We start from the raw sequence: 24,755 nt of genomic DNA on the forward strand, positions 1-24,755 counted from the left end.
CAAGGGTAGGACACCACTCAGCATCAGTCTCTTAAAGATTGTTCTCATACAAGATTTATTCCCCAGCACACCCCTCCCCTCCTCAGTTCACAGTGGAGACTATGGAGATTCAGAGTAGGATTCCCCCAGATACAAGAAACACCTTCTGAAGATTTTACTCTCCTTCCTTCCCTCCCTCTTGCCAACTCCCAAGGCCTGAAGCACACACTCATGCAAACACACGAAATCCCCCTCCTTCCCCACACTCTGTCTTTCCACATCAGAGCTCACCTGTAAGACATCTGAACTTGAGAAGAGAAGTGTCCAAAGTCTGTTTGAGAACCCTAAAGTGGGGAGATGCCATTGCCCCTGACCACTCCACTGTGAGTGACTAAGAGACACCTAACTCTTCCCCCTTCTTACTGTCAACCATTTTTACTCCCTGGCCTCTGTACCTTCTCCATCAACCAAAAGCAAACATGTCAGCACACCCCCACCTGCAGTACATGAAAACAGGCTCTGTCCAACATCCCTCACCCAAGTACAGGGGTGTTGGGGGAGTGGCCCCTGAGGATCAGCAAAGGGTTAATGCAGAAGGAAAGAGGACAGGAGAGTTTGGCTTGAGCTCTGATTGGGGAGGCAGAGGCTATAGACTGGCACAGGTTTAGAATCAATTACCATGTTTAGGTTTCTGTCTCACATGATTTCACTAGGGGCTGCAGAACAGATACCCCTCAGAGGGGTCTCTGCTGACTACAGCCACATTCTTACCACTGGCTCATCCTTAAAGGAGGCCCCACCAAGTTAGGAATAAAAGCTGTAAAGGAGCTGAACAGGAAGTAAGAATAGGTGGTGCAAGAGATTATGTATGGCCCCTGGGATGAATGACATGGAGCCATTTGTAAAGTGCTACTGTATCATCCCCCCATGGAATTACTGCTTCTCCAAAGGAGGAGCAGAGGAAGGAACAGGAACATAGAAATGAGTATGGTATTGCTTTGCTCACTGCTGAGGCTGATGGCCAAATGGACCCAGGGGTTATCAGAAACCAAAGATTAACCACACAGCTCCAGAAGACTCAGTGAGACCTCAAAATACAGAGGTGCTCACTAATCCTCCCAGCCAGCTGATCCCCCTGAGCCAAGGTAATGTAGAAGAGGCCCATCCCCACATCATATTCACATTTCTTAAATTTCACAAGCAATGCTTTGGAGCATGGGGGTTCAGGCCCCAAGAAATGAGGATGGGCTAGAGGAGAGGGAGCAGGCCTGTTCTGCAAAACCAAAGGACAAGTTTACTTTAAAAAAAAAAAAAATCACGCTGGAAACAGTGGCTCACACCTATAATCTCAACACTTTGGGTGGCTAAGGTGGGCTGATCATTTGCGGTCAGGAGTTCTAGACCAGCCTGGCCAACATGGTGAAACCGCGTCTCTATTAAAAACAAAAAAAAATTAGCTGGGCTTGGTGGTGCATGCCTGTAATCTCAGCTACTGAGGAGGCTGAGGCAGGAGAATCGCTTGACCCAGGAGGCGGAGGTTACAGTGAGCCGAGATCATGCCACTGCACTACAGCCTGGGCAACAGAGCCAGACTCTGTCTCAAAAAAGAAAAAAAAAAAAAAGAAGAAATCAAATCCTGGTTTAACAAGAGAAGATGACTAATCCCAGCACTTTGGGAGGCCAAGGCAGGTGGATCACTTGAGGTCAGGAGTTGGAGACCAGCCTGGCCAACATGGTGAAACCCTGTTTCTACTAAAAATATCAAAAAAAATTAGCCGGGCATAGTGGTGGGCACCTGTAATCCTACTACTCAGGAGGCTGAGGCAAGAGAACCTCTTGAACCTGGGAGCCAGAGGTCGCAGTAAGCCAAGATCACACCACTGCACTGCAGCGTGGGCAACAGAGCAAAACTGTCTCCAAAAAAAGATGACAATGTAACTACTCCAGCTGCTGCCTGACTTTGGGGGCTCTAGGGAGGCGATGAAGGGAGGAAGGCAGGCATGGGCTCTTTCAATGAGGGCCCCTGAGCACTCATACCTAAAAGCAAACAGCAGCACCTCCTCAAAGGGGAACCAATATCCCTGACTACTTTGTTCCCCCAAAGTACCATCCTGATGGAGAGAAGCCTCCCTTGGGGGCGCACACTCTCACTTCAGTGGCTGAGCTCAGAAATGGGCATCCAGCTGGTGGGAGGGGAGTGAGTGTCCTCTCTAAGCAGGCCTCTGAACATCAACCAGGCCACGCAGCATACAGGGGAGGGGAGCTGAGTTCTTCCCTTGCCCCATCACCTTAAGTGGGATGGGGAGAAAAAAACCTAAACCACACTGACTCCCAAAAGGAGTCTCTGCCTCAGTGGCTCCTAGAACTGGCAGGGTCCAGCTGATTCAGCTCCGACTGGTCCAGAAGTTCAAAGTCATCCCCCTCAGCATCAGTGTCCAGGTCTGAACTGGGGGACCGGAGGAAGCCTCTTGTTGCTCTCTGGGCAGGTGCGCCAGAAGGGCCTGGTTGGGAGGCCCCCGACAAGGCCAGCTGAATCATACCCTGGGAGACCAGGCTGGCAAGGTTGCTGGTGAGGTTGGATCCTACAGGCAGAGCACCAAGCAGGAGCTCCGGTAGCGCAGCCTCGTCCCGGCTGGCAGGTGGGGCCTGGGGCTCCTCAGCCCCTGGCGGGGAACGGTACATCAAGCTGGGCATGCCAATGCTAGTGTCGTCCTCATCATCCAGGCCAGCAGGATCCACGTTAATGGAAGGGAAGTCTGGAAGGTCTCTGGCAAAGGATTCCTCTGGATCACTGTGACCATCTAGGTCTGGTAGAATACAGAAATGTCTTGAGTCATGGCACCTACCTGGCCCTCCTGTGCTGCAGCCCCACATGACCAGATTTTTCCCACCCTGGCTTTCTCAGGGTGAAATAAACCCATGGGACTGGTGTAACTTTCCCCTCCACTTACAGATGACTGTGATCTCTACTGGCCACACAATTCCCCCTCTCTTCTTCTACGCCCCCTGTGAGGCTAGTGCCTGAGGCTGCTAAGGGACTAAAGGCTTCGAGAAGGGCAGCAGTGCCATCCTGGCTGTAGCCACAGCCCTCAGGCTGCTCTGCCACCTGATCCATAGCTCAGAAAACAGGAGAGGAGCAGGTACCAGTATACCCTCTGTTCAGGGAAGCTAAGAGGCAACAGTCAGAGCCATTATCAACTGAGGTCAAAGGCTCCCCTCACCTTCAGAACCTTCCGTTAGAGGTGTTTGGCCCCTTGAAAGATTGAATGTGCCATTGTCTGTACAGGAGACTTCAGCATCTGAGTGCTCAGAGTCTGTGATGGCCAATTCCCTGGCAACAGTAGAATCGTCCAGCTTAGGAAAAGAAAAGACCAACAAACCTGAGATAATGCCATCAGGAACCAGGTGTAGTCCCCAGGTACAGCTTTACTAATCAGCTAGCATTAGTTATCTGAAGGCCATCAATGTAACCAGGGATAGATGGTAACTTCAAAATCTTGACCCCTTTTAGGCTGCTCTCCCAAAGAAAACACTCATTCATAACCTCTTAAGCACAGGAAGAAAAGCAGTCCTGGGGGAGTCAATTACCTACCTACCTAAGGCGAATAATTGATCCAGAGATAAAACTTTTCAAAGTGGCAGGAGGATACACATACTGCACAGACCCAAGGGTGAACTGGACTGTTTAAAAGATGATCATACTAACTCCAGAAGTTCTTCCATAATGATAGGGTAAAAAGAGACATGGAAGAGTGGTGCTGGGCATCAGGCTCTCAGGCTCTAATTGAGATCTAGGTTGATTACAGGAATGATACGATTTAAAAAAAATTGAGATCTAGGAACAAAGTCTCACTTCTCTCCTTGTTACTGGTCTTGGGAACAAGGGGAGTCCAAGGCCTCAAACCTGGCTATGGCCTAAATGTGAGCTGTCAGATGGTTAAAAGGGAGCTAAAGAAAACTGGACAGTGAAGCAGCTCCTACACTCAAGATACCTGAGGACAGAAGGCAGCAAGCTCCTCTTCACTGTCACTGTGGTTGTCCATGGCTCGTTCTGGGTGGAGAGCTCTGCGGCGTACTGTGTGGGAAGAGCACAAAGCCTTGCTTGATACCTTCCCACCAGCGTAAAAACCCCTTTGGACTTTAAAGGCATAAAATCAGAACACAAAACAAAGAGCCTCTCTGAATCTGGCTCTAAGCCTACATAATAATAACAGAATGCTGAGCTGCTGAACCCAAATGGCAAGGTGAGTTGATAACACAGGGAAAATATCTCAGCTTCCAACATCCTCTCCACCAGGCCCTACATAATTTTTTTTTTTTTTTTTTTGAGATGGAGTTTTGCTCTTGTTGCCCAAGCTAGAGTGCAATGGCGCGATCTCAGCTCATTGCAACCTCTGCCTCTTGGGTTCAAGCGATTCTCCTGTCTCAGCTTCCTGGGTAGCTGAGATTACAGGTGTTCATCACCACACCCAACTAATATTTACACTTTTAGTAGAGACGGGGTTTCATCATATTGGTCAAGCTGGTCTTGAACTCCTGACCTCAGGTGATCCGCCTACCTCAGCCTCCCAAAGTGCTGGGATTACAAGAGTGAACCACTGTGCCTGGCCTGGCACACATTTCTATTCTGGTCAGATGATCAAATACCAGGCTTTGTCAACAACTCTCTGGATGGCTAAAGGCAGACCTAATGTCAAGGTGTTAAGTGGACACGATCAGAGAGAGGGCAAAAGGAGACGCACACCTTGTTAAATCAGACTTCTGAGGACTGGTAGTATTCAACTGGCTGCCCCAAGGGGACTTGGGCCTTGGTGACCAAGTGCAGGGCTCTTTGAAGGCCAGGACTCCATAAAACATAAAACCTGACAAGACCACACAAGGCAGGGAAAAGTCTGTACTACCATCATTAATGTGCTGTATGGCTCTCAGGCTGGTACACTTACAACCTCTGAGGCAGCAGTTTTTAATCACCTTTGGGAGGCAGCTTTCAGTAGTGAAAAGAGACCAGGCTTAGGAGTTGAAAGGGTCTGCTCTGGGCTGAGCGTGGTGGCTCACATCTGTAATCCCAACACTTTGGAACGCCCAGGCAGGAGGATCACTTGAGCCCAGGAGTTCAGGATCAGCCTGGGCAACATAACGAGACCCCATCTCTACAAAAAAATATAAAATTCAGCCAGATGTGGTGATACATGCCTGGAGTCCCAGCTACTGAAGGATTTGGTGGGGCTGAGGTAGAAGGATCACTTGAGCCTGGAAGGTCAAGGCTGCAGTGAGCCATGATCATGCCACTGCACTCCACCCTGGACAACAGAATGAGACCCTGTCTCAAAAAAAAAAAAAAAAAAGCACAAATACTAGGAATTTATCTTTACTGTCTAGCTTTCATTCACCTTGAAAGAGCTTTTATCAGATAAGTTTAAAACAGGAGCCTAGGATTCCAAATGATAAAAACCTGGCAAGCCTGCATAGCTTTCCCTAGAGCAGAATATCATTTTTACCTACCAATCCTCACCCCTACCAACTACCCCCAACTTCCACTTTTGAGGACCCACCCAGTATGTCAGACCTATGGGCTTCTCCTTCTTGCCCCAAATTGCCTAAGTGGAAAGAATGATACCATGACACTTACATTGTCTCTCTCTCTGCTTGGACATCATGTAGCCACGGACACTGAAGTCCAGCCGCTGCAGAGCTGGCTTCAGCCGCACATATGCTCGATCCCACAGTCGGTGGTACACAGCAAGGGGCCACATCATGACAGTGACAACTGTGAGGAGGCATGGGAAACAGTGACAAAATGGAGAAGGGGCTGCAAAAAACATTTCCAACTGTAGCGCTGCTATTGGTCCTTAGGGCTTGGACACAAAGTGTGGAACAGATCTGCCCAAGTCTGCCGGTCATCTTCACCAGTCTCCCCTACGCATGAAGTTTTTGAGGGCAGGGACTTCTATAGCTACCCACAGAGCCTAGTGCGGGGCTATGTGCATCACAGTATGCTGCTGACAGGCCAAGGGCAGAACCTGGCAATGGGTGTCACTGAGCCATAAATGGTAACAATGCCTAAAAATTACACAAAAAATCATGGGAGGTTTTGATATACAAAAGCCACAGGCATAAGTACTTAGTTCTTCCAGCCCCAAGCAAGCTGAGTACATGCCAACAGGAAGTAACTAAATTTACAAAACTATGCTCCAAGTGGGAAAAAAGTACTCTGGCATAAATAGAACCTAGTAGAGAAATCCCTAAGAGTTATGTTCTGCTGACAATATCCTGGCTCTAAAAATTCTCTCCTAAAATAGGGACAGGCAGTCCTTTATAATTGGTAATACAATACATGTTAGTGAACCCTCATCAATTTCTTTTTTTTTTTTTTTTGAGACAGAGTCTCACTCTGTCACCTAGGCCGGAGTGCAGTGGCGTGATCTCGGCTCACTGCAAGCTCTGCCTCCCGGGTTCATGCCATTCTCCTGCCTCAGCCTCCTGAGTAGCTGGGACTACAGGTGCCCACCACCACACCCGGCTAATTTTTGTGTGTGTGTGTATTTTTAGTAGACACAGGGTTTCACCGTGTTAGCCAGGATGGTCTCGATCTCCTGACATCGTGATCTGCCCGCCTCGGTCTCCCAAAGTGCTGGGATTACAGGCACGAACCACCGCACCCAGCCTACCTTCAATTTCTGACTTGGTAAGAAATGAACTTTGTATGTGGAGAGTCTGCTAAAGGTAAGAAAGATATTTTCATGACGACACTAAACAGGTCATGAAAATATGCAAAGGTCATATCCTAGAGAACTGAAATATAAATGTCCTCTCCTCAGACCTACAGTTAGCCATAGTTGGAAAGCTATGAGCAGGGTACAGTTAGTAGGGGAGGTATATTCCATACTTACGCATCAAGTAGGAGAGCAGAAGCCCAGGGACATAGCGGCCCAAGACAGCCAAAAAGGTCAGTATCCCACAGCTCAGCAAGCAGAACTGCGGAATCAAGAAAGAGTATTAAGTTTCTGCCACACTGCAGGGGACTGGGGTGGGTGTGGAGGGTTAGGGTAGAGATACAATTGAAAGACTCTGTAAGTCAAGCATGGATGTGTAACCACTGTTGCATCCAATGGTGATTCTGTTTGGGAAGAAAAGGAGCATGTCCCCTTCTATTCAAACTCTTTTTATATGGCTAACCCCATAGGGCTGCACCTTTCATGCCAAGAAATTGGTTTGAATAGGACTTAGCCAAAAATTCTCTCTGAAAGCAACGTTGGTGGTGGTTTTTTAAGTCAACAGAAACACACACACAAAACTCAAAAAACACAACAACGTATCACATACTTAATATGACACAGAATGCACACAAGAAAGCTTTCTTTCCCATCCTGAAGCAAGAAAATGGCCTCATCTAAGTGGCAACCACACCAAATGAGCAGTCACCACGCTCCTGTCTTAGTCCTAATGGCTGGTCAGAAGGCCCTTCCTATAGCTTCCTTTTGTCTCTATAAACATCATAGTCTTTACTTTCTTGAATGAAGACATGTAGTAAAGGAGCTGTTTCAGTTTAGCATGAACTGAACTGAGAGGCCAGAGATGAAAGTGAAAAAGGGAAGAGTCTTACCTTGCCTGGGTTTTGCTTTTTGAAAAGCAAAACATTCCTTATGAAAATGGTCCCACTAACCCAGACTTCAGCTACATGGTGGCAGAGCTCGGGCACGCTGAGCAACCGAGGGTGCACAAAGCCCCAGCTATGGGAGAGAGAAGGGGGAGCTGTGAAAGGAGGGTGTTGAGGGTCCCCCCATCTTGCTGTGCAGGCAGCCAGTGCTTCCGGGTTTAAATGGGGTTTGGGGAGTGACTAGGCCCAGGTGCTTTGGAGGTGAAGCATGGCTTTCTTCTTGGCTCACCAGGTTGAAACCTGAATTTAGGTACAAGGAGGACAGACTTGTTCTGACAACTCCACCCTATGAGCAAGCAGCCCAATCCACGTGTGTAAACCTGCCCCCAGCTCCAAGGCCCTTTGTGCTTAGAAACATCTTCTTCCTTGCACTCAGACCATTCCAATTCCCTGTGACTGCAATCCAGGGATAAAAGTGAGCACAGTCTGACTGATACCACTGCTGCTAAGGGGGAGGAAATGGTGGATGTGCCCTTCAGAGAGAAAATAAATAAAGCAAAACCAAAATAAACCATAGCAGAGAAAATTCCTTGGATTAAACAAATGGAGTGGATGAACTGAGAAATGAAAGCAGGAGCTGTAAGACACAAGAGGAATCTTTGGCTTTGACTTGCTGATGCCAGGAACCAATGTGTTTTCTGACCGGGAACTTTACATAGCCAGAGGTCACAGAAAACACTAAATGACCTGGTATAAAAGCCAGGAGACAAATGAAGTTAGCTGCCTTTAAGTTTTCTCACTGGGACTGAACAATGCAGCTGACTCCCTGGCATGTCATGTTATGGGGCACTGTAATGCTTTTTTTTCAGAAACTTCTCTTGTAAAGATCAGAGGACACAGGCCATCTCAACATATTGCTGCCTGAACTTTAGGATGTGTTAAAATGATCATTTGGAACAGCCTAGGTTCTCAGCTTACACTGTGTGTCCAGAACATGGGGTTAACAACATGTAACCAGAATATTACAAGAGAATGAATCAGAGCAACAAAAAGGGATTTAATTAGTGTTCCATACCTCTCATTGTCTAATGCGTCGGGTCTTGACACTACAATATTAAAACAAACACCAGCATTAGTTGGTAGGGAAAACTAAACATGAAAATGTTAGGCTGTTGGTCTGACAGCTCAAGTTTTAATAGGTTGGGGGAAAGAAAACAGTAATAGCTGATAAAAAAGGAGACACTGTGTTATACTGCCAGAGTTAGGGAGCTGCAGACAAGGGAATAATCAGTTACACCTACTCATTTTTCGAGGGGAAGGAAGGGAAGTCCAAATGGACTATTTAAGCCCCCTTCTAATGACCTCAGCTGAAAGCCAAGGTGTACAAGAAAAATGGTCCATCTCACCCCTGGAGAGTGTCTGGGATGCCCATACACATCAATCTGTGCCAGGCTACACAAGGTACGTTGTAACAACTCCAACCCTAGAAATCTGCCTGTTCTTTTTTTATTTTTATCTTTTTTGAGACAGAGTCTTGGTCTGTCACCCATCCTGGAGTGCAGTGGCGTGATCTCAGCTCACTGCAAGCTCTGCCTCCCAGGTTCACGCCATTCTCTTGCCTCAGCCTCCCGAGTAGCTGGGACTACAGGCGCCCGCCACAACGCCCAGCTAATTTTTTGTACTTTTAGTAGAGACGGGGATTCACCGTGGTTTTTTTTGTTTTGTTTTGTTTTGTTTTTGCAGACAGGGTCTTGCTCTGTAGCCCAGGCTGGAGCGCAGTGGTGTGATCTCAGCTCACTCAGCCTCCTGAGTAACCAGTACTACAGGTGCACACCACCACACCTGGCTAATTTTTGTATTTTCAGTAGAGATGGGGTTTCACCATGTTGGCCAGGCTGCTCTCGAACTCCTCCACCTCCCAAAGTGCTGGGATCACAGGCGTGAGCTACTGCATCCAGCTGAAAAATGCCTATTCTCTTTATTTTTTTGAGACAGAGTCTCACTCTGTCACCCAGGCTGGAGTGCAGTGGCATGATCCTGGCTCACTGCAACCTCCGCCTCCAGGGTTCAAGCGATTCTCCTGCCTCAGCCTCCCAAGTAGGTGGGATTACAGGCGCCCACCACCACGCCCAGCTAATTTTTGTGTTTTTAGTAGAGACGGGTTTTTGCCATGTTGGCCAGGCTGGTCTTGAACCCCTGACTTCAGGTGATCCACCCACCACAGCCTCCCAAAAGTGCTGGAATTACAGGTATGAGCCACCACACCCAACCTGCCTGTTCTCTTTAAAAAGAGACCCAGAGCTGGGTATAGTGATGCTCACTTATGTTCTGCCTCCTTGCGGGGCTGAGGCAGGAGGATCACTTGAGCCCAGGAGTTCAAGTCCATCCTGGGCAACATAGTGAGAACCTATCTTTAACCAAAAAAAAAGGGGGGAGACCCATTATCTACCTGAATGATGTGTAAGTCTTTTGATATTCACCAGCCATTAGATAGGCAGATGAACTACACAATTCCTTGAAGTCTCTATAAAATATGATGGGCATGTATTTAAAACCTGTATACTCTGGTTTGAATATCTTGCCAACACTTCAAAATTAACATAAAATCTACATCAGTTTTCCTCTCTCACCCCTTCAAACCAACTTTCGTGTCTGCCTTTGCCTTTATCTACTAACTGTAATGCCATTCTGCCACTCTCTTAGCTTTAACCCCCATCCATTTATGTACATATATAATAATTATTATTTTTTGAGACAGGTGTCGCCCTGTTATCTAGGCTGGAGTACAGCGGTGCGATCATGGCTCACTGCAGCCTCAACCACCAGGGCTCAAGGGATCTTCCCACTTCAGCCTCCCAAGTAGTTGGGGACCACAGGTGCACGCCACCATGCCTGGCTAATTTTTTAATTTTTTGTAGAGACAAGGTTTCGCCATGTTGCCCAGGCAGGTCTCAAACTCCTGGGCCCAAGCAGTTCTCCTGCCTCAGCCTCCCAAAGTGCTCAGATCACAGGCATGATCCACTGCACCTGGCCCCAACTATTTATGTCTTGATGTATCTTCCTTCTTCACAGCTCTCCAAACCATCCATCATTGGTATTCACTGAGGCCTCTCTGACTACTTCTCACAAAGACACTGCCACAGCGTCCTAACAGGTCATCCTGTTCCACTTTTCCTCCTTCCATGTGGTCCTAAAAATGCTACTAAATTAATCTTTACTATCGGCCAGGCCTGGTGGCTCATGCCTGTAATCTCAGCATTTTGGGAGGCCAAGGCAGGCGGATCACTTGAGGTCAGGAGTTCGAGACCAGCCTGGCCAACATGGCAAAACCCCATTTCTGCTAAAAATACCAGAAAAATTAGCTGGGCGTAGTGGTGCACACCTGTCATCAGGAGACTGAGGCAGGAGAATCATCTGAACCTGGGAGGCGGAGGTTGCAGTGAGCCAAGATCATGCCACTGCACCCCAGCCCGTGCAACAAAGCCAGACTCTGTCTCAAAAAAAAAATTTTTTTTTTTTTTTACTTAGCTGGGTGTGGTGGTATGCGCCTGTAGTCCCAGCTAATTGGGAGACTGAGGTGGGAGGATCACTTAAGCCCAGGGATTTGAGGCTGCAGTGAGCTATGATCACACCACTGCACTCCAAAACCTGGACAACACAGTGAGACCTAGTTTGTTAAAAAATAAGAATAGGGGCCGGGCGCGGTGGCTCAAGCCTGTAATCCCAGCACTTTGGGAGGCCGAGACGGGCGGATCACGAGGTCAGAAGATCAAGACCATCCTGGCTAACACGGTGAAACCCCGTCTCTACTAAAAAATACAAAAAACTAGCTGGGCAAGGTGGCGGGCGCCTGTAGTCCCAGCTACTCCGGAGGCTGAGGCAGGAGAATGGCGTAAAAACCCGGGAAGCGGAGCTTGCAGTGAGCTGAGATCCGGCCACTGCACTCCAGCCTGGGCTACAGAGCAAGACTCCGTCTCAAAAAAAATAAATAAATAAGAATAGGGCTGGGCGCGGTGGCTCATGTCTGTAATCCCAGTACTTTGGGAGGTCGAGGCGGGCGGATCATCTGAGGTTGGGAGTTCAAGACCAGCCTGACCAACATGGAGAAACCCCAACTCTATTAAAAATACAAAATTAGCTAGGTGTGGTGGTGCACACCTGTAATCCCAGCTACTTGGGAGGCTGAGGCAGGAGAATCGCTTGAACCCAGGAAGTGGAGGTTGTGGTGAGCCAAGATTGTACCACTGCATTCCAGCCCAGGCAACAAGAGCGAAACTCTGTCTCAAAAAATAAATAAATAAATAAACCAAAAAAGATAAATAAAAAAGTCGGTTGGGTGCGGTAGCTCACACCTGTAATCCAGCACTTTGGGAGGCTGAGGTGAGTGAATCACTTGAGTCCAGGAGTTTGCGACCAGCCTGGACAACATGGCAAAACCCCGTCTACAGAAAAAATACAAAAATTAGCTGTACATGGTGGCAAGTGCCTATAGTCCCAGCTGCTCAGGTGGCTAAGGTGGGAGAATTGCTTGAGCCCAGGAGGTTGAGGCCACAGTGAGCCATGATTGTGCCACTGCACTCCAGCCTGGGTGACAGACCACGACTCTGTCTCAAAAAAAAAAATGGGCCAGGTGCGGTGCCTCGCGCCTGTAATCCCAGCACTTTGGGAGGCCGAGGCGGGGGTGGATCACCTGAGGTCAGAAGTTCGAGACCAGATTGGCCAACATGATGAAAACCTGTCTCTACCAAAAATACAAAAATTAGCCAGGCAAGGTGGCACGTGCCTGTAATCCCAGTTACTAGTGGGGCTAAGGCAGGAGGACTGCTTGAACCTGGGAGGCAGAGGTTGCAATGAGCCGAGATCATGCCACTGCACTCCAGCCTGGCCAACAGAGCGAGACTCCGTCTCAAAAAAAAGAAAAGAAAAGAAACAAACAAAAAACCTGGCCGGGCGCGGTGGCTCAAGCCTGTAATCCCAGCACTTTGGGAGGCCGAGACAGGCAGATCACGAGGTCAGGAGATCGAGACCATCCTGGCTAACACGGTGAAACCCCGTCTCTACTAAAAAATACAAAAAACTAGCCGGGCGAGGTGGTGGGCGCCTGTAGTCCCAGCTACACCGGAGGCTGAGGCAGGAGAATGGCGTAAACCTGAGAGGAGGAGCTTGCAGTGAGCTGAGATCCGGCCACTGCACTCCAGCCTGGGTGACAGAGCCAGACTCTGTCTCAAAAAACAAACAAACAAACAAACAAAAACCTAATCCCAACATACTTTATTTCCTAGCACTCCCTTTAATGAACCTTCATCCTGGCCATATGATCAATTCTCTGATGTCAGGAAATGCTTTGCAACTTCTGGTTCCTCAGACTAATCAAGTCACTGGACTCTCTAGAAACACTTTTTTCTCGATCTGTTCAAATCTTTTGCTTTGTTCCACTCTCGAGCTAGAGACAAAATATATGACAAGTATACCAATTACATACTGCCCTGTGACATCTGTGGTACTAGTCTATAACTGTCACTTAATTTTTCATTTGTTTATGTATTAGCTTTTTAAAAAGACACTACACGTCATGGTTCTCTCTCTCTCTCTCTCTCTCTTTTTGAGACTGAATTTTGCTGTTGTCACCATGGCTGAGTGCAGTGGCATGATCTTGGCTCACTGCAACCTCTGCCTCCCGGGTTCAAGCTATTCTCCTGCCTCAGCCTCCTGAGTAGCTAGGATTACAAGTGTGCGCCACCACGCTCAGCTCATTTTTTCTATTTTTATTAGAGACAGGGTTTCATCATGTTGGCCAGGCGGGGCTCAAACTCCTGACCTCAGGTGATCCACCCGCCTGGGCCTCCCAAAGTGCAGGGATTACAGGCATGAGCCACGGCGCCCGGCCATCATGGTACTTTCTATAAGTCACAATTGGCTATCCTAGCGTTTTGCAAATAAGCAATTTAAAAGAAATTCCTGAGAGGTAAATTAGTACTGCCTCAATAAAGATGCAGTGTCCAATAATGATAATTATTATTTTTAATTTGAGGACTACTTATTCCTCAGGCCATTATGTTGGCAAAAATATCTCAGGTGGTGAGTACAGACTACCTGTGCTTAGTAACAATGGGAAGGGCAGAACCCAGTTCCAAGGAACCATAATTGGGGCACAAGTCCTTCAAGTGCCTCCTAAAGCAAATGATTCAGACTTCGAAAGTCCCTAGCTCCATACACCTCCTCATAAATCCCTAATACTAAAGGTACAAATTATAGGAAAGGCCATCTTCAGTTCAGATTGTTCTAAATGCTACCAAACTCACCTTTTATTTCAGGCCAGATTTTGTTCTTCCACTGATCAATACACACAATGATCATCAAGCCAAATGCAAGTAAAAACACAAGACGAAGGGATGTCAGGGCAAAGAACCTATAGAGGAAGAAAAACAGAAGAAAGATCATTTATCTAGTTAAGCTAATTTCAGAAAAGGCCACGTGTGTACTATGGGCTCTGTGGTAAATAGACCTGGGGTCTAGCTTTTTTTGTTCTGACACTTAACTAGTTATATACTTTGGGTAAATCATTTAAACCTTCTGGACCTTAACTACTCTACCTATGGGGCAGAGAGGATAATTTGCTGCTGTAAAGGCAGAAGATTAAATCAAATAACTTCTTAAAGCTCCTTCAGCTTTCCAGTCTGTACCTCTATTAATTTCACCGAGAAATTCATCCTTGATAGCAAGTTGTTATAATGAAAGCAAACACCTTTCTATCAAATTAGACCCTAGTGTAGGGCAACAAACTGATAGAGATGCACTCAAGAGCATTTAATTCAATTACATATCTTTTTACAGATAAAGGAACTGAGGCCTGAAAAATATTTGATTAAGGTCACATAGAAAGTTGGCATGAAAGCTATATTTAAAAGCAGATTCTGGCCAGGCACAGTGGCTCAAGCCTATAATCCCAGCACTTTGGGAGGCTGAGACAGGTGGATCACCTGAGGTCGGGAGGTCGAGGTCAGCCTGCCAACATGGTGAAACTCCGTATCTACTAAAAATACAAAAATTAGCCAGGTGTGGTGATGTGCACCTGTAATCTCAGCTACCTGGGAGGCTGAGGCATGCCTGTAATCCCAACTACCTGGGTGGCTGAAGCATAAGAACTGCTTGAACCCAGGAAGCAGAGGTTGCAGTGAACCAAGATCACACCACTGCACTCCAGGCTGGGCAACAGAGTGAGACTCGGTCTCAAAATAAATAAATAAATAATAAATAAAAGCAAGTTCTCCAGAATTAACACAAATGCTTCTCAAACTCTTCCAAAAAAACAAAAAAGGAAGCACTTCTTGATTTGTGAGGCCAGCATTATCCTGATACCAAAGACATAATAAAACTGTAGACCAATATTCCTTATGAATATAGATGTAAAAATCTTCAATAAAATACTAGCAAGTTAAATTCAGCAGCATGTTAAAAGTATTATACACCATGACAAAATGAGATTTATCCCAAGACTGCAAGGGTGGTTTAACATACAAGAAAATCAATAAGTGTAAGGTTTCAGTAAGTTAAAGGAAAAGCTAGTTCTTATTTGAAGGAATCAATCATAAAAACAGTTTGAACAATCTGAGAAATCTGACATTGAAAACACATCTAATGATACTAAGGAATTTTTTCTTTTAGATGTTAAGGTAGTTTTTTTTTTTCAGATACATTTTGGTTTAATATTAAATGAGGAAATTCAGAAACACAGATTAGTACAGATAGCATAAATGTTACACTCTGGGTCTTCATTTTTTCCCTTTTTTCCCCCTAAGTAACACGTGATGTGAACATGAACTGTAGAGCTCTGGCCAGGTGCGGGGGCTCATGCCTGTAATCCCAGCACTTTGGGAGGCTGAGGCAGCCAGATTGCTTGAGCTCAGGAGTTCAAGACAAGCCTCAGCAACATGGCAAAACACCATCTCTAAAAAAAAATACAAAAAATGAGCTGAACATGGTGGTGCGCTTGCGGTCCCAGTTACTTGGGGGACTGAGGCACAAGAATCTCTAGCCTGGGAGGCAGAGGTTGCAGTGAGCGGAGATGGCGCCACTGCACTCCAGCCTGGGTAACAGAGTGAGATTCCTGTCTCAAAAACACAAATATTGGATGAAAATCATGTATATATTAGAAAAGAATATAAATAGCATTTCATAGTATTCTGAAAAGACTAGGCATGGTGGCTGAAGTCTGTAATTCCAGCACTTTGGGAGGCCAAGGTGGGCAGATCACCTGAGGTTAGGAATTCGAGACCAGCCTGGACAACATGGTGAAACCCCATCTCTACTAAAAATACAAAAATTACCCTGGTGCAGTGGCGTGCCTGTAGTCCCAGCTACTTGGGAGGCTGAGGCAGGAGAATCACTTGAACATGGAAGGTGGAGGCTGCAGGGAGCCGAGATTGCGCCACTGCACTCCAGGCTGGGAGACAAAGCAAGACTCCATTTCAAAACAAAAGGCCAGGCGCGGTGGCTCACGCCTGTAATCCCAGCACTTTGAGAGGCCGAGGCGGGCGGATCACGTGGTCAGGAGATCAAGAACATCCAGGCTAACACAGTGAAACCCTGTCTCTACTAAAGCTACAAAAAATAAAAAAATTAGCTGGGCCTGGTGGCGGGCGCCTGTAGTCTCAGCTACACGGGGAGACTGAGGCAGGAGAATGGCATGAATCCGGGAGGCGGAGCCTGCAGTGAGCTGATATTGCACCACTGTACTCCAGCCTGGGCGACAGAGCAAGACTCCGTCTCAAAATAAATAAATAAATACATTTACCCGGCTGTACATTTGAATATACATACATACACGGGGGATTGGCTGAGGAACTTCACATTTTGTCTCTAGATATTCCTGTACCTTTTTTTTTTTTTTTTGAGATGGAGTTTCACTCTTGTTGCCCAGACTGGAGTGCAGTGGCACAATCTCGGCTCACTGCAACCTCCACCTTCTGGTTTCAAGCGATTCTCCTGCCTCAGCCTCCCGAGTAGCTGAGACTACAAGCACACGCCACCATGCCCAGCTAATTTTTTTTTAGTAGAGATGGGTTTCACCACGTTGGCCAGGATGGTCTTGATCTCTTGACCTTGTGATTCGCCTGCCTCAGCCTCCCAAAATGCTGGATTATAGGCGTGAGCCACTGTACCTGGCCTTTTGCACTTTTTTTTTTTGAGATGGAATTTTTTGAGACAACATATTGGCTAGGCTGGTCACGAACTCCCTAACCTCGTGATCCTACCTTGGCCTCCCAAAGTGCTGGGATTACAGGCATGAGCCATTGCACCCTGGCCCTTTTTTTTTTTTCTTCCCCTTCAGACAGTCTTGCTCTTGTGACCCAGGCTGTAGTACAGTGGCACTATCTCAGCTCACTACAACCTCTGCCTCCCAGGTTCAAGCGATTCTCCTGCCTCAACCTCCCAAGTAGCTGGGATTACAGGGATGCGCCATCATGCCTGGCGAATTTTTTTGTATTTTTAGTAGAGACACAGTTTCACCATGTTGGTCAGGCTGGTCTCAAACTCCTGACCTCAGGCGATCCACCCATCTTGGCCTCCCAAAGTGTTGGGATTACAGGTGTGAGCCATTGTGCCTGGTCCTCTACTTTTTTTTTCAATAAACGTGAATTCATGTTACTTGTATATATATATATATATATATTTTTTTTTTTTTTTTTTTTGAGACAGAGTCTCACTCTGTCACCCAGGCTGGAGTGCAGTGGCGTGACCTTGGCTCACTGCAACCTCTGCCTCCTGGGTTCAATCAATTCTCTTGCCTCAGCCTCCCAAGTAGCCAGGATTACAGGCATGCAACACAACGCCCAGTTAATCTGTATATTTTCAGTAGAGATGGGATTTCACCATGTTGGCCAGGGTAGTCTTGAGCTCCTGACCTCGTGATCCGCCTGCCTTGGCCTCCCAAAGTGCTGGGATTACAGGCATGAGCCACCGCGCCTGGTCAAGAAATGTTATTTTATACTACACAAAAAAACTCTTCTTTCTCTGAAGTTCTTATTGTGGCTTGTTCCAAAAAAAGATAAATCTGGGACTAAAACTGACTTATGGATAAGGATTAATCTTGTTATGGAAGATGCTCACAATTTTAGCCTTCAAGACCCAGAAAATATACCCTTTATGAAACTATTGACTTATCTTCATCTGCAGGATGAAATCCCACTACCTCCTGTCATAAAAGGGCCTTCATGATCTGGCTCCTGCCTCTCTCCCCACATTGATTCCCTCCCTTTGTTTTTTATATTTCAGTTTTATCAAATTACTTGCAATTCCTTAAGTATCTTATTAGACTGGTGTTCTCCCTATCTGAATGTCTTCTCTCTCTTACCACACCTTTCGGCCCCATTTTCTTACCATTTATCTTGCAAATCACAGCTTAGATATCTTCCTGTTTGTTATTATTACCTGTCATGTTACATCGTGAACACAAACACACATGAATTTACTTGAGAGTAAAGTTTGTGTCTTACTTTTTTCTGTAACTGGGCTTCTTACCACAAGGCCTTGGCATGTAACAGGTACTCAAAGGTATGTTGAATTGAGTTGAAGCATAGCTTACAAGAATGGAAGGTAAGGGCTGTAACAAGCTATTTAAATAGTCCAGGTCTTAGAGAAACAGTCTTTTTTTTTTTTTTAATGTTTACTGGTTTATTATAAGGGATATTTGTTTTTATTGCCATCTCTGGAAAACCAACCTTCTTATGAGAGCTTAATATCCTTTTCCTACCCTAGTTTCTATTTGTGTTAGTAATCGTGCTCTGGGAAGGGGAAATTGCCGACAGTCTGGCAAACCTCCCTAGAGAGCCCTTTCAAGTACTCTGGAGAAAACAGCGATGCCAAGTGCTGCTGCTGGGGAAGGGAAGCAGCAGCACTGGTGAGCAAGAAACCCTAGAGCCCTTCTTCTTGGCCTTGTTAAATGTGCTTGTTTGTTGGGATGATGCACTGGCTGTAGAGAGATCAATGGCCTGAGGCAACTCTAGAGGCTTATTTCTGTTAAGCTGTTTTTATTTTTTAATCTTATATATAGTCACAGTATCCTTTAGGTGGTGGGGTAGAAAGATTGAAATAGGGTTGTCAACTGGGCACAGTGGCTTATGCCTATAATCCCAGCACTTTGGGAGGCCGAAGCGGGTGGATCACCTGAGATCGGGAGTTCGAGACCAGTCTAGCCAACATGGAGAAACCCCACGTCTATTAAAAATACAAAATTAGCCGGGTGTGGTGGTGTATGTCTGTAATCCCAGCTACTTGGGAGGCTGAGGCAGGAGAATCGCTTGAACCCAGGAGGCGGAGGTTATGGTGAGCTAAGATTGTGCCATTGCATTCCAGCCTGGGTGACAGAGCGAGGCTCCGTCTCAAAAAAAAATTATACAATTAACATGAATTCACATTTATCAAAAAAAAAAAAAAAAAGTACAGGGACAGGCATGGTGGCTCACGCTTGTAATCCCGGCACTTTGGGAAGCCAAGGCAAATGGATCACCTGAGGTCAGGAGTTCGAGACCAGCCTGGCCAACATGGTGAAACTCTGTCTCTACTAAAAATACAAAAAAATTAGCCAGGCGTGGTGGCACATGCCTGGGCAACAAGAGCGACACTCCGTCTCAAAAATAAACAAACAAACCAGGTGGATTACCTGAGGTCAGGAGTTTAAGACCAGCCTGGCCAACATGGCGAAATCCCATCTCTACTAAAAATACAAAAATTAGCTGGGCATAGTGGTGGGCTCCTGTAATCCCAGCTACTCAGCAGGCTGAGGTGGGATGATAGCTTGAGTCCCGGAAACTAAGGTTGCAGCGAGCCGTTATCATGCCACTGTACTCCAGCCTGGGTGACACGGCAAGACCCCATCTCAAAAAACAAAAAAGCAAAACAGAAAAAGCCACCTAAACACTAACAAATTGGTTTGTGGGGAAAAAAAAGTTTAAAAAAAAACAAAAACAAAAACCACACACAACAGGCCAGGTGTGGTACCAAAGCCTGTAATCCCAATACTTTGGGAGGCTGAAGCAGGAGGATCACTTGAGTTGAAGAGTTTGAGACCAGCTTGGGCAACATAGCAAGACCTCATCTCTATTGAAAAGAAAAACATTAGCTAGGTGTGGTGGTGCACGCTTGTAGTCCCAGTTACTTGGGAAGCTGAGGTGGCAGGATTGCTAGAGCCAAAAGGTTGAGGTTGCAGTGAGCTCTGATTGTGCCACTGCACTCCAGCTTGGGAGACAGAGCAAGAACCTGTCTCAAAAAAGAAAAAAAAGAAGTATCATTTATGACATTTATAAGAAAATTGGAAATGTGAACACTGACTAGAATCATTAATTTTTTGCATGTGATAATGATGGCAGATGTTTCTTGAAGTCTCTTTTTCAGAAAAATACACTGAAATACCTAGATTAAATGATATGACACATCAATAACTTGTCTCAAAACAATAAGGAAGAGGTAGAAAAGAACTGGGGTATGGAAGACACAAAACTGGCCATGAATTGAAAAAAATAATAGTATGTACATGGTGGCACACAATATTATTCTGTTTACTTACACATGTTTTAAGCTTTCCATAATAAAACATTTAAAAAATAACCCATTATCCACATATGTACTCTAAAAAATGTGAAGACAGGCTATTCTCTTCATTAAAAAATTCACACATAAAAACACTATGGTTTTAAAACTTTTTCACATAATACACAGACAATTAGCCTGGTGTGGTGATGAACTCCTGCGGTCTCAGCCATGAGGTGGAATGATCGCTTGAGCTCAGGAGTTCCAGGGTACCGTGAGTCATGATCACACCACTGCAATCTATCATGGGTGACAACAGTGAAACCTTGTCTCAAAAAAAACAATGAATGGGCCAGGCATGGTGGCTCAAGCCTGTAATTCCAGCACTTTGGGAGGCTGAAGCAGGTAGATCACTTAATATCAGGAGTTCAAGACCAGCCTGGCCAACATGGTGAAACCCCATCTTTACCTAAAAATACAAAAATTAGCTAGGCATGGTGGCGAGTGCCTATAATCCCAGCTACTCGGGAGGCTGAGGCAGGAGAATCGCCTGAACCCGGGAGGCGGAGGTTGCAGTGAGCTGAGATTGTGCCATTGCACTCCAGCCTGGGCAACAGAGCAAGACTCCATCTCAAATAAAAAAAAAATAAACTAAGACTGTGGCTCACGCCTGTAATCCCAGCACTTTGGGAGGCTGAAGCAGGTGGATCATGAGGTCAGGAGATCGAGACCATCCTGGCTAACACGGTGAAACCCCGTCTCTACTAAAACTACAAAAAATTAGCCAGAAATGGTGGCGGGCACCTGTAGTCCTAGCTACTCGGGAGGCTGAGGCAGGAGAATAGCGTGAACCCGGGAGGTGGAGACTGCAGTGAGCCGAGATCATGCCACTGCACTCTAGCCTGGGTGACAGACAGAGGGAGACTCCATCTCAAAAAATAATAATAATAAAATAAAATAAACAAAAATAAACTAAGAAGTTTCCAATTTGTTTTTTTTTTTTTTGAGATGGAGTCTCACTCTTGTTGCCCAGGCTGGAGTGCAGTGGTGCGATCTCGGGTCACCACAACTTCCGCCTCTGGGGTTCAAGCAATTCTCTTGCCTCAACCTCCCGAGGTAGCTGGAATTACAGGCATGTGCCACCACACCCGGCTAATTTTGCATTTTTAGTAGAAATGGGGTTTCTCCATGTTGGTCAGGCTGGTCTTGAATTCCCGACCTCAGGTGACCCGCCTGCCTCAGCCTCCCAAAGTGCTGATATTACAGGTGTGAGCCACTGCGCCCAGCCAAAAGTTTCCCGTTTTTGATGTAATAAAGAAAAGCTGGCCGGGCGCGGTGGCTCAAGCCTGTAATCCCAGCACTTTGGGAGGCCGAGACGGGCGGATCACAAGGTCAGGAGATCGAGACCATCCTGGCTAACATGATGAAACCCCGTCTCTACTAAAAAATACAAAAAAATAGCCGGGCGAGGTGGCGGGTACCTGTAGTCCCAGCTACTCCGGAGGCTGAGGCAGGAGAATGGCGTGAACCCAGGAGGCGGAGCTTGCAGTGAGCTGAGATGGCGCCACTGCACTCCAGCCTAGGCGACAGAGCGAGACTCCATCTCAAAAAAAAAGAAAGAAAAAAAAAAAAAGAAAAGCTGAACTATATACATCACTGAGCATGTTACTGTGTCAAAGGCATTAACTATTTTAAACAAATAGCTTTATTGGTCGGACATGGTAGCTCACATCTATAATCCCAGCACTTTGGGAGGATGAGGCAGGTGGGTCACTTGAGGTCAAGAGTTCAAGACCACCCTGGCCAATATGGTGAAACTCTGTCTCCACTAAAAATACAAAAATTAGCCAGGCATGGTGGTGCACACCAGTAGTCCCAGATACTCAGGAGGCTGAGGCAGGAGAACTACTTGAATCTGACAGGCAGAGGTTGCAGTGAGCCGAGATCACACCACTGCACTCCAGTCTGGGCCACGGAGTGAGACTCTGTTTCAAAAAAAAAAAAAAAAGGTAAGAAAATAGCTTTATTGAGATAATGGTTTGTATACGATAAAATTCCCTTTCAATTCATCTGCCAGCAGCAGAGATGAAAAAAAAAAAAATCACAGCGCTATACAACTAATAGCATTATGTAATTTTAGAACATGTTTATCACTCCAAAAGAAACCCATACCCATTAGTATTCCTTCTCCATTTCCCCCAGCCCTGGAAAAGCTTCTTCAGTGGCTGAAAATATGTTACCAAACTACCTGCTAGAAGGGCTGTCCAGGGGCCGGGCACGGTGGCTCACGCCTGTAATCCCAGCACTTTGGGAGGCCAAGATGGACAGATCACGAGGTCAGGAGATCAAGACCATCCTGGTTAACACGGTGAAACCCCGTCTCTACTGAAAACACACAAAAAAAGTTAGTCGGGCATGGTGGCGGGTTTCTGTGGCCCCAGCTGAGGCAGGAGAATGGCGTGAACCTGGGAGGTGGAGTTTGCAGTGAGCCAAGATCGCACCACTGCACTCCAGCCTGGGAGACACAGCAAGACTCCGTCTCAAAAAAAAAAAAAAAAAAAAAAGGGCTGTCCAATTTATGTTCCTATCAGCCATAATTTTTCCATATTTTCCCCAGAATTAAATATGATCATTAAAAATACTTAAGGCCAGGTGTGGCGGCTCACACCTGTAATCCCAGCACTTTGGGAGGCCAAGGTGGGTGAACTGCTGGAGCCCAGTTCAAGACCAGCCTGGGCAACATGGTGAAACCCTGTTTCTATGAAAAATACAAAACAATTAGCCAGGTATGGTGACACATACCTGTAGTCCCCACTACCTGAGAGGCTGAGGTGGGAGGATGGCTTGAGCCCAGGAGGTTGAGGTTGCAGTGAGCCATGATCACACCACTGCTCTCTAGCCTGGGCGACAATGAGATCCTGTCCCCCACCAAAAACAAAAACTTAAGACAGAAATTAGTAAATCATTGCCATTTACATATATTTGAATTATTTTATTATTTGTGAGAGTGAAATTTTATATATCCATTGATTTGTTTTTCCCCCTTTTGTGAACTGTCCCTCCACTTTGTCAGGGACTAAAATCCAATTAAATGATCAGTCTAAATAAAATATCCCTGGAATAGGCCGGGCACGGTGGCTCACACCTGTAATCCCAGCACTTTGGGAGGCGAAGGCAGGCTGATCATGAGGTCAGGAGATCGAGACCATCCTGGCTAACACAGTGAAACCCTGTCTCTACTAAAAATGCAAATAAATAAATAAATAAACAAAAAAATTAGCTGGGCATGGTGATAGGCACCTGTAGTCCCAGCTGCTGGGGAGGCTGAGGCAGGAGAATGGCGTGAACCTGGGAGGTGGAGCTTGCAATGAGCCGAGATCGCGCCACTGCACTCCAGCCTGGGAAACAAAGCGAGACTCTGTCTCAAAAATAATAATAATAATAAAAATAATAATAAAATATCCCTGGAATAGCAACTGGTGTCCAGAAACATCGTGAGAAATTCCAGAACCAAACATAAACTTTTGTGGTTAACTACACCATGGAGCCTCACTATTAGTACCAGTAAATTAAAGTTTGCTATAATCATAAATAATGACCACATGTCTATTTTCAAAGACACGATTTCTAGGTTCCTTTGTTATTACACATTAAGCTTGTCTCAAGGGCACTTCAAAACAAAGCATCCCATTCTACAGGGACAGAAAGCCTGTTACTGTACAGCACTTGTGACTGCCTGGTTAATGAGCCCAAGTCACCAGTAAATTCAAAGGAAAAATTAACCCAACCTATATCATGCCGTGACAGTTGTTGCTTGCAAAAAAAACCAGAAATGAAACCAGCTAGCTGCTAACAGTGGAGAGAAAGCACTCAACCTTACAATTAGGGCAGATAAAAACTAAAGACAAAGAGAGGCGAAGTAAACCAAGGCATCCTTGGGAGTCTTCTTGGCTCACGAAGACAAGAACCCTGCAAAGACTATCATCAGGAACATTTGCTCAACAGATTTCATTAGAAATCTGATGTGTAGATTTTTTTTTTTTTAACAGAACAAATATCTCTACTTAAATGGGGCCCCCATCTTCCATTTCTGGTTTCTATTATTTTTTACTCAAATCCTAACCTTATAACTCAGAATTGCTGTATATCCTTAATCACTTCTTTGGGTCGTTTTCTTAAATTTTTTTTTTTGGGGGGGGGAAAGAGACAATTTTTACATTTCATTTATGAAATAACAAATTCTATAATAACCTCCTAGAAATAGAGTATGGTTAACTGAGACTAGTGACTGCAAAAAGCAGATCCCAACAGATATCTCTACTTGGGACTCAGCTTGTGGATTGCTCTAAAACAATATCCCTAATTCAAAGACTATGTAGATTCACAGATTGTTAAAAACCACAAAGCAGTCAAGGTGCAGTGGGTCATGCCTATAATCCTAGCACTTTACGACGCCAAGCCGGGAGGGCTGTTAGAGCTGAGCAGTTTGAGACCAGCCTGGGCAACATATTGAGATTGTGTCTCTACAAAGTTTTTTAAATAGGCTGGGCCCAGTGGCATGTGCCTCTAGTCCCAGCTACTTGGAAGACTGAGGCAGGAGGACTGCTGGAGCCCAGGAGGTAGAGGCTACAGTGAGCTATGATTATGCCAC

At 46.0% G+C, this 24,755-nt stretch overlaps 1 protein-coding gene across 4 annotated transcripts in view; it reads right to left on the reverse strand.

The window, feature by feature from the left end:
• Positions 1–33: 33 nt before the first annotated feature.
• The window catches only part of RETREG3 (reticulophagy regulator family member 3), a 30,076-nt gene continuing 5,354 nt past the window's right edge, over positions 34–24,755 (reverse strand). Inside the window, exons 1-9 of one of the 4 annotated variants that reach the window (XM_023204051.1) lie at positions 21,835–21,853; positions 13,879–13,985; positions 8,652–8,682; positions 7,583–7,709; positions 6,870–6,954; positions 5,609–5,746; positions 3,972–4,054; positions 3,201–3,333; positions 1,860–2,786 (exon numbers count right to left, since the gene is read on the reverse strand). In XM_023204051.1, coding sequence (XP_023059819.1) covers positions 2,329–2,786; positions 3,201–3,333; positions 3,972–4,054; positions 5,609–5,746; positions 6,870–6,954; positions 7,583–7,709; positions 8,652–8,682; positions 13,879–13,985; positions 21,835–21,836 — 1,164 coding nt within the window. In that variant the 5' untranslated portion in view covers positions 21,837–21,853 and the 3' untranslated portion in view covers positions 1,860–2,328. Of the gene's footprint in view, positions 2,787–3,200; positions 3,334–3,971; positions 4,055–5,608; positions 5,747–6,869; positions 6,955–7,582; positions 7,710–8,651; positions 8,683–13,878; positions 13,986–21,834; positions 21,854–24,755 lie in introns of those variants that run through there. The other 3 variants (XM_023204049.3, XM_031934388.1, XM_023204050.3) reach the window with 3 other exon arrangements.

Source organism: Piliocolobus tephrosceles, chromosome 16, assembly GCF_002776525.5.
Source record: "Piliocolobus tephrosceles isolate RC106 chromosome 16, ASM277652v3, whole genome shotgun sequence".
NCBI lineage: Eukaryota > Metazoa > Chordata > Mammalia > Primates > Cercopithecidae > Piliocolobus > Piliocolobus tephrosceles.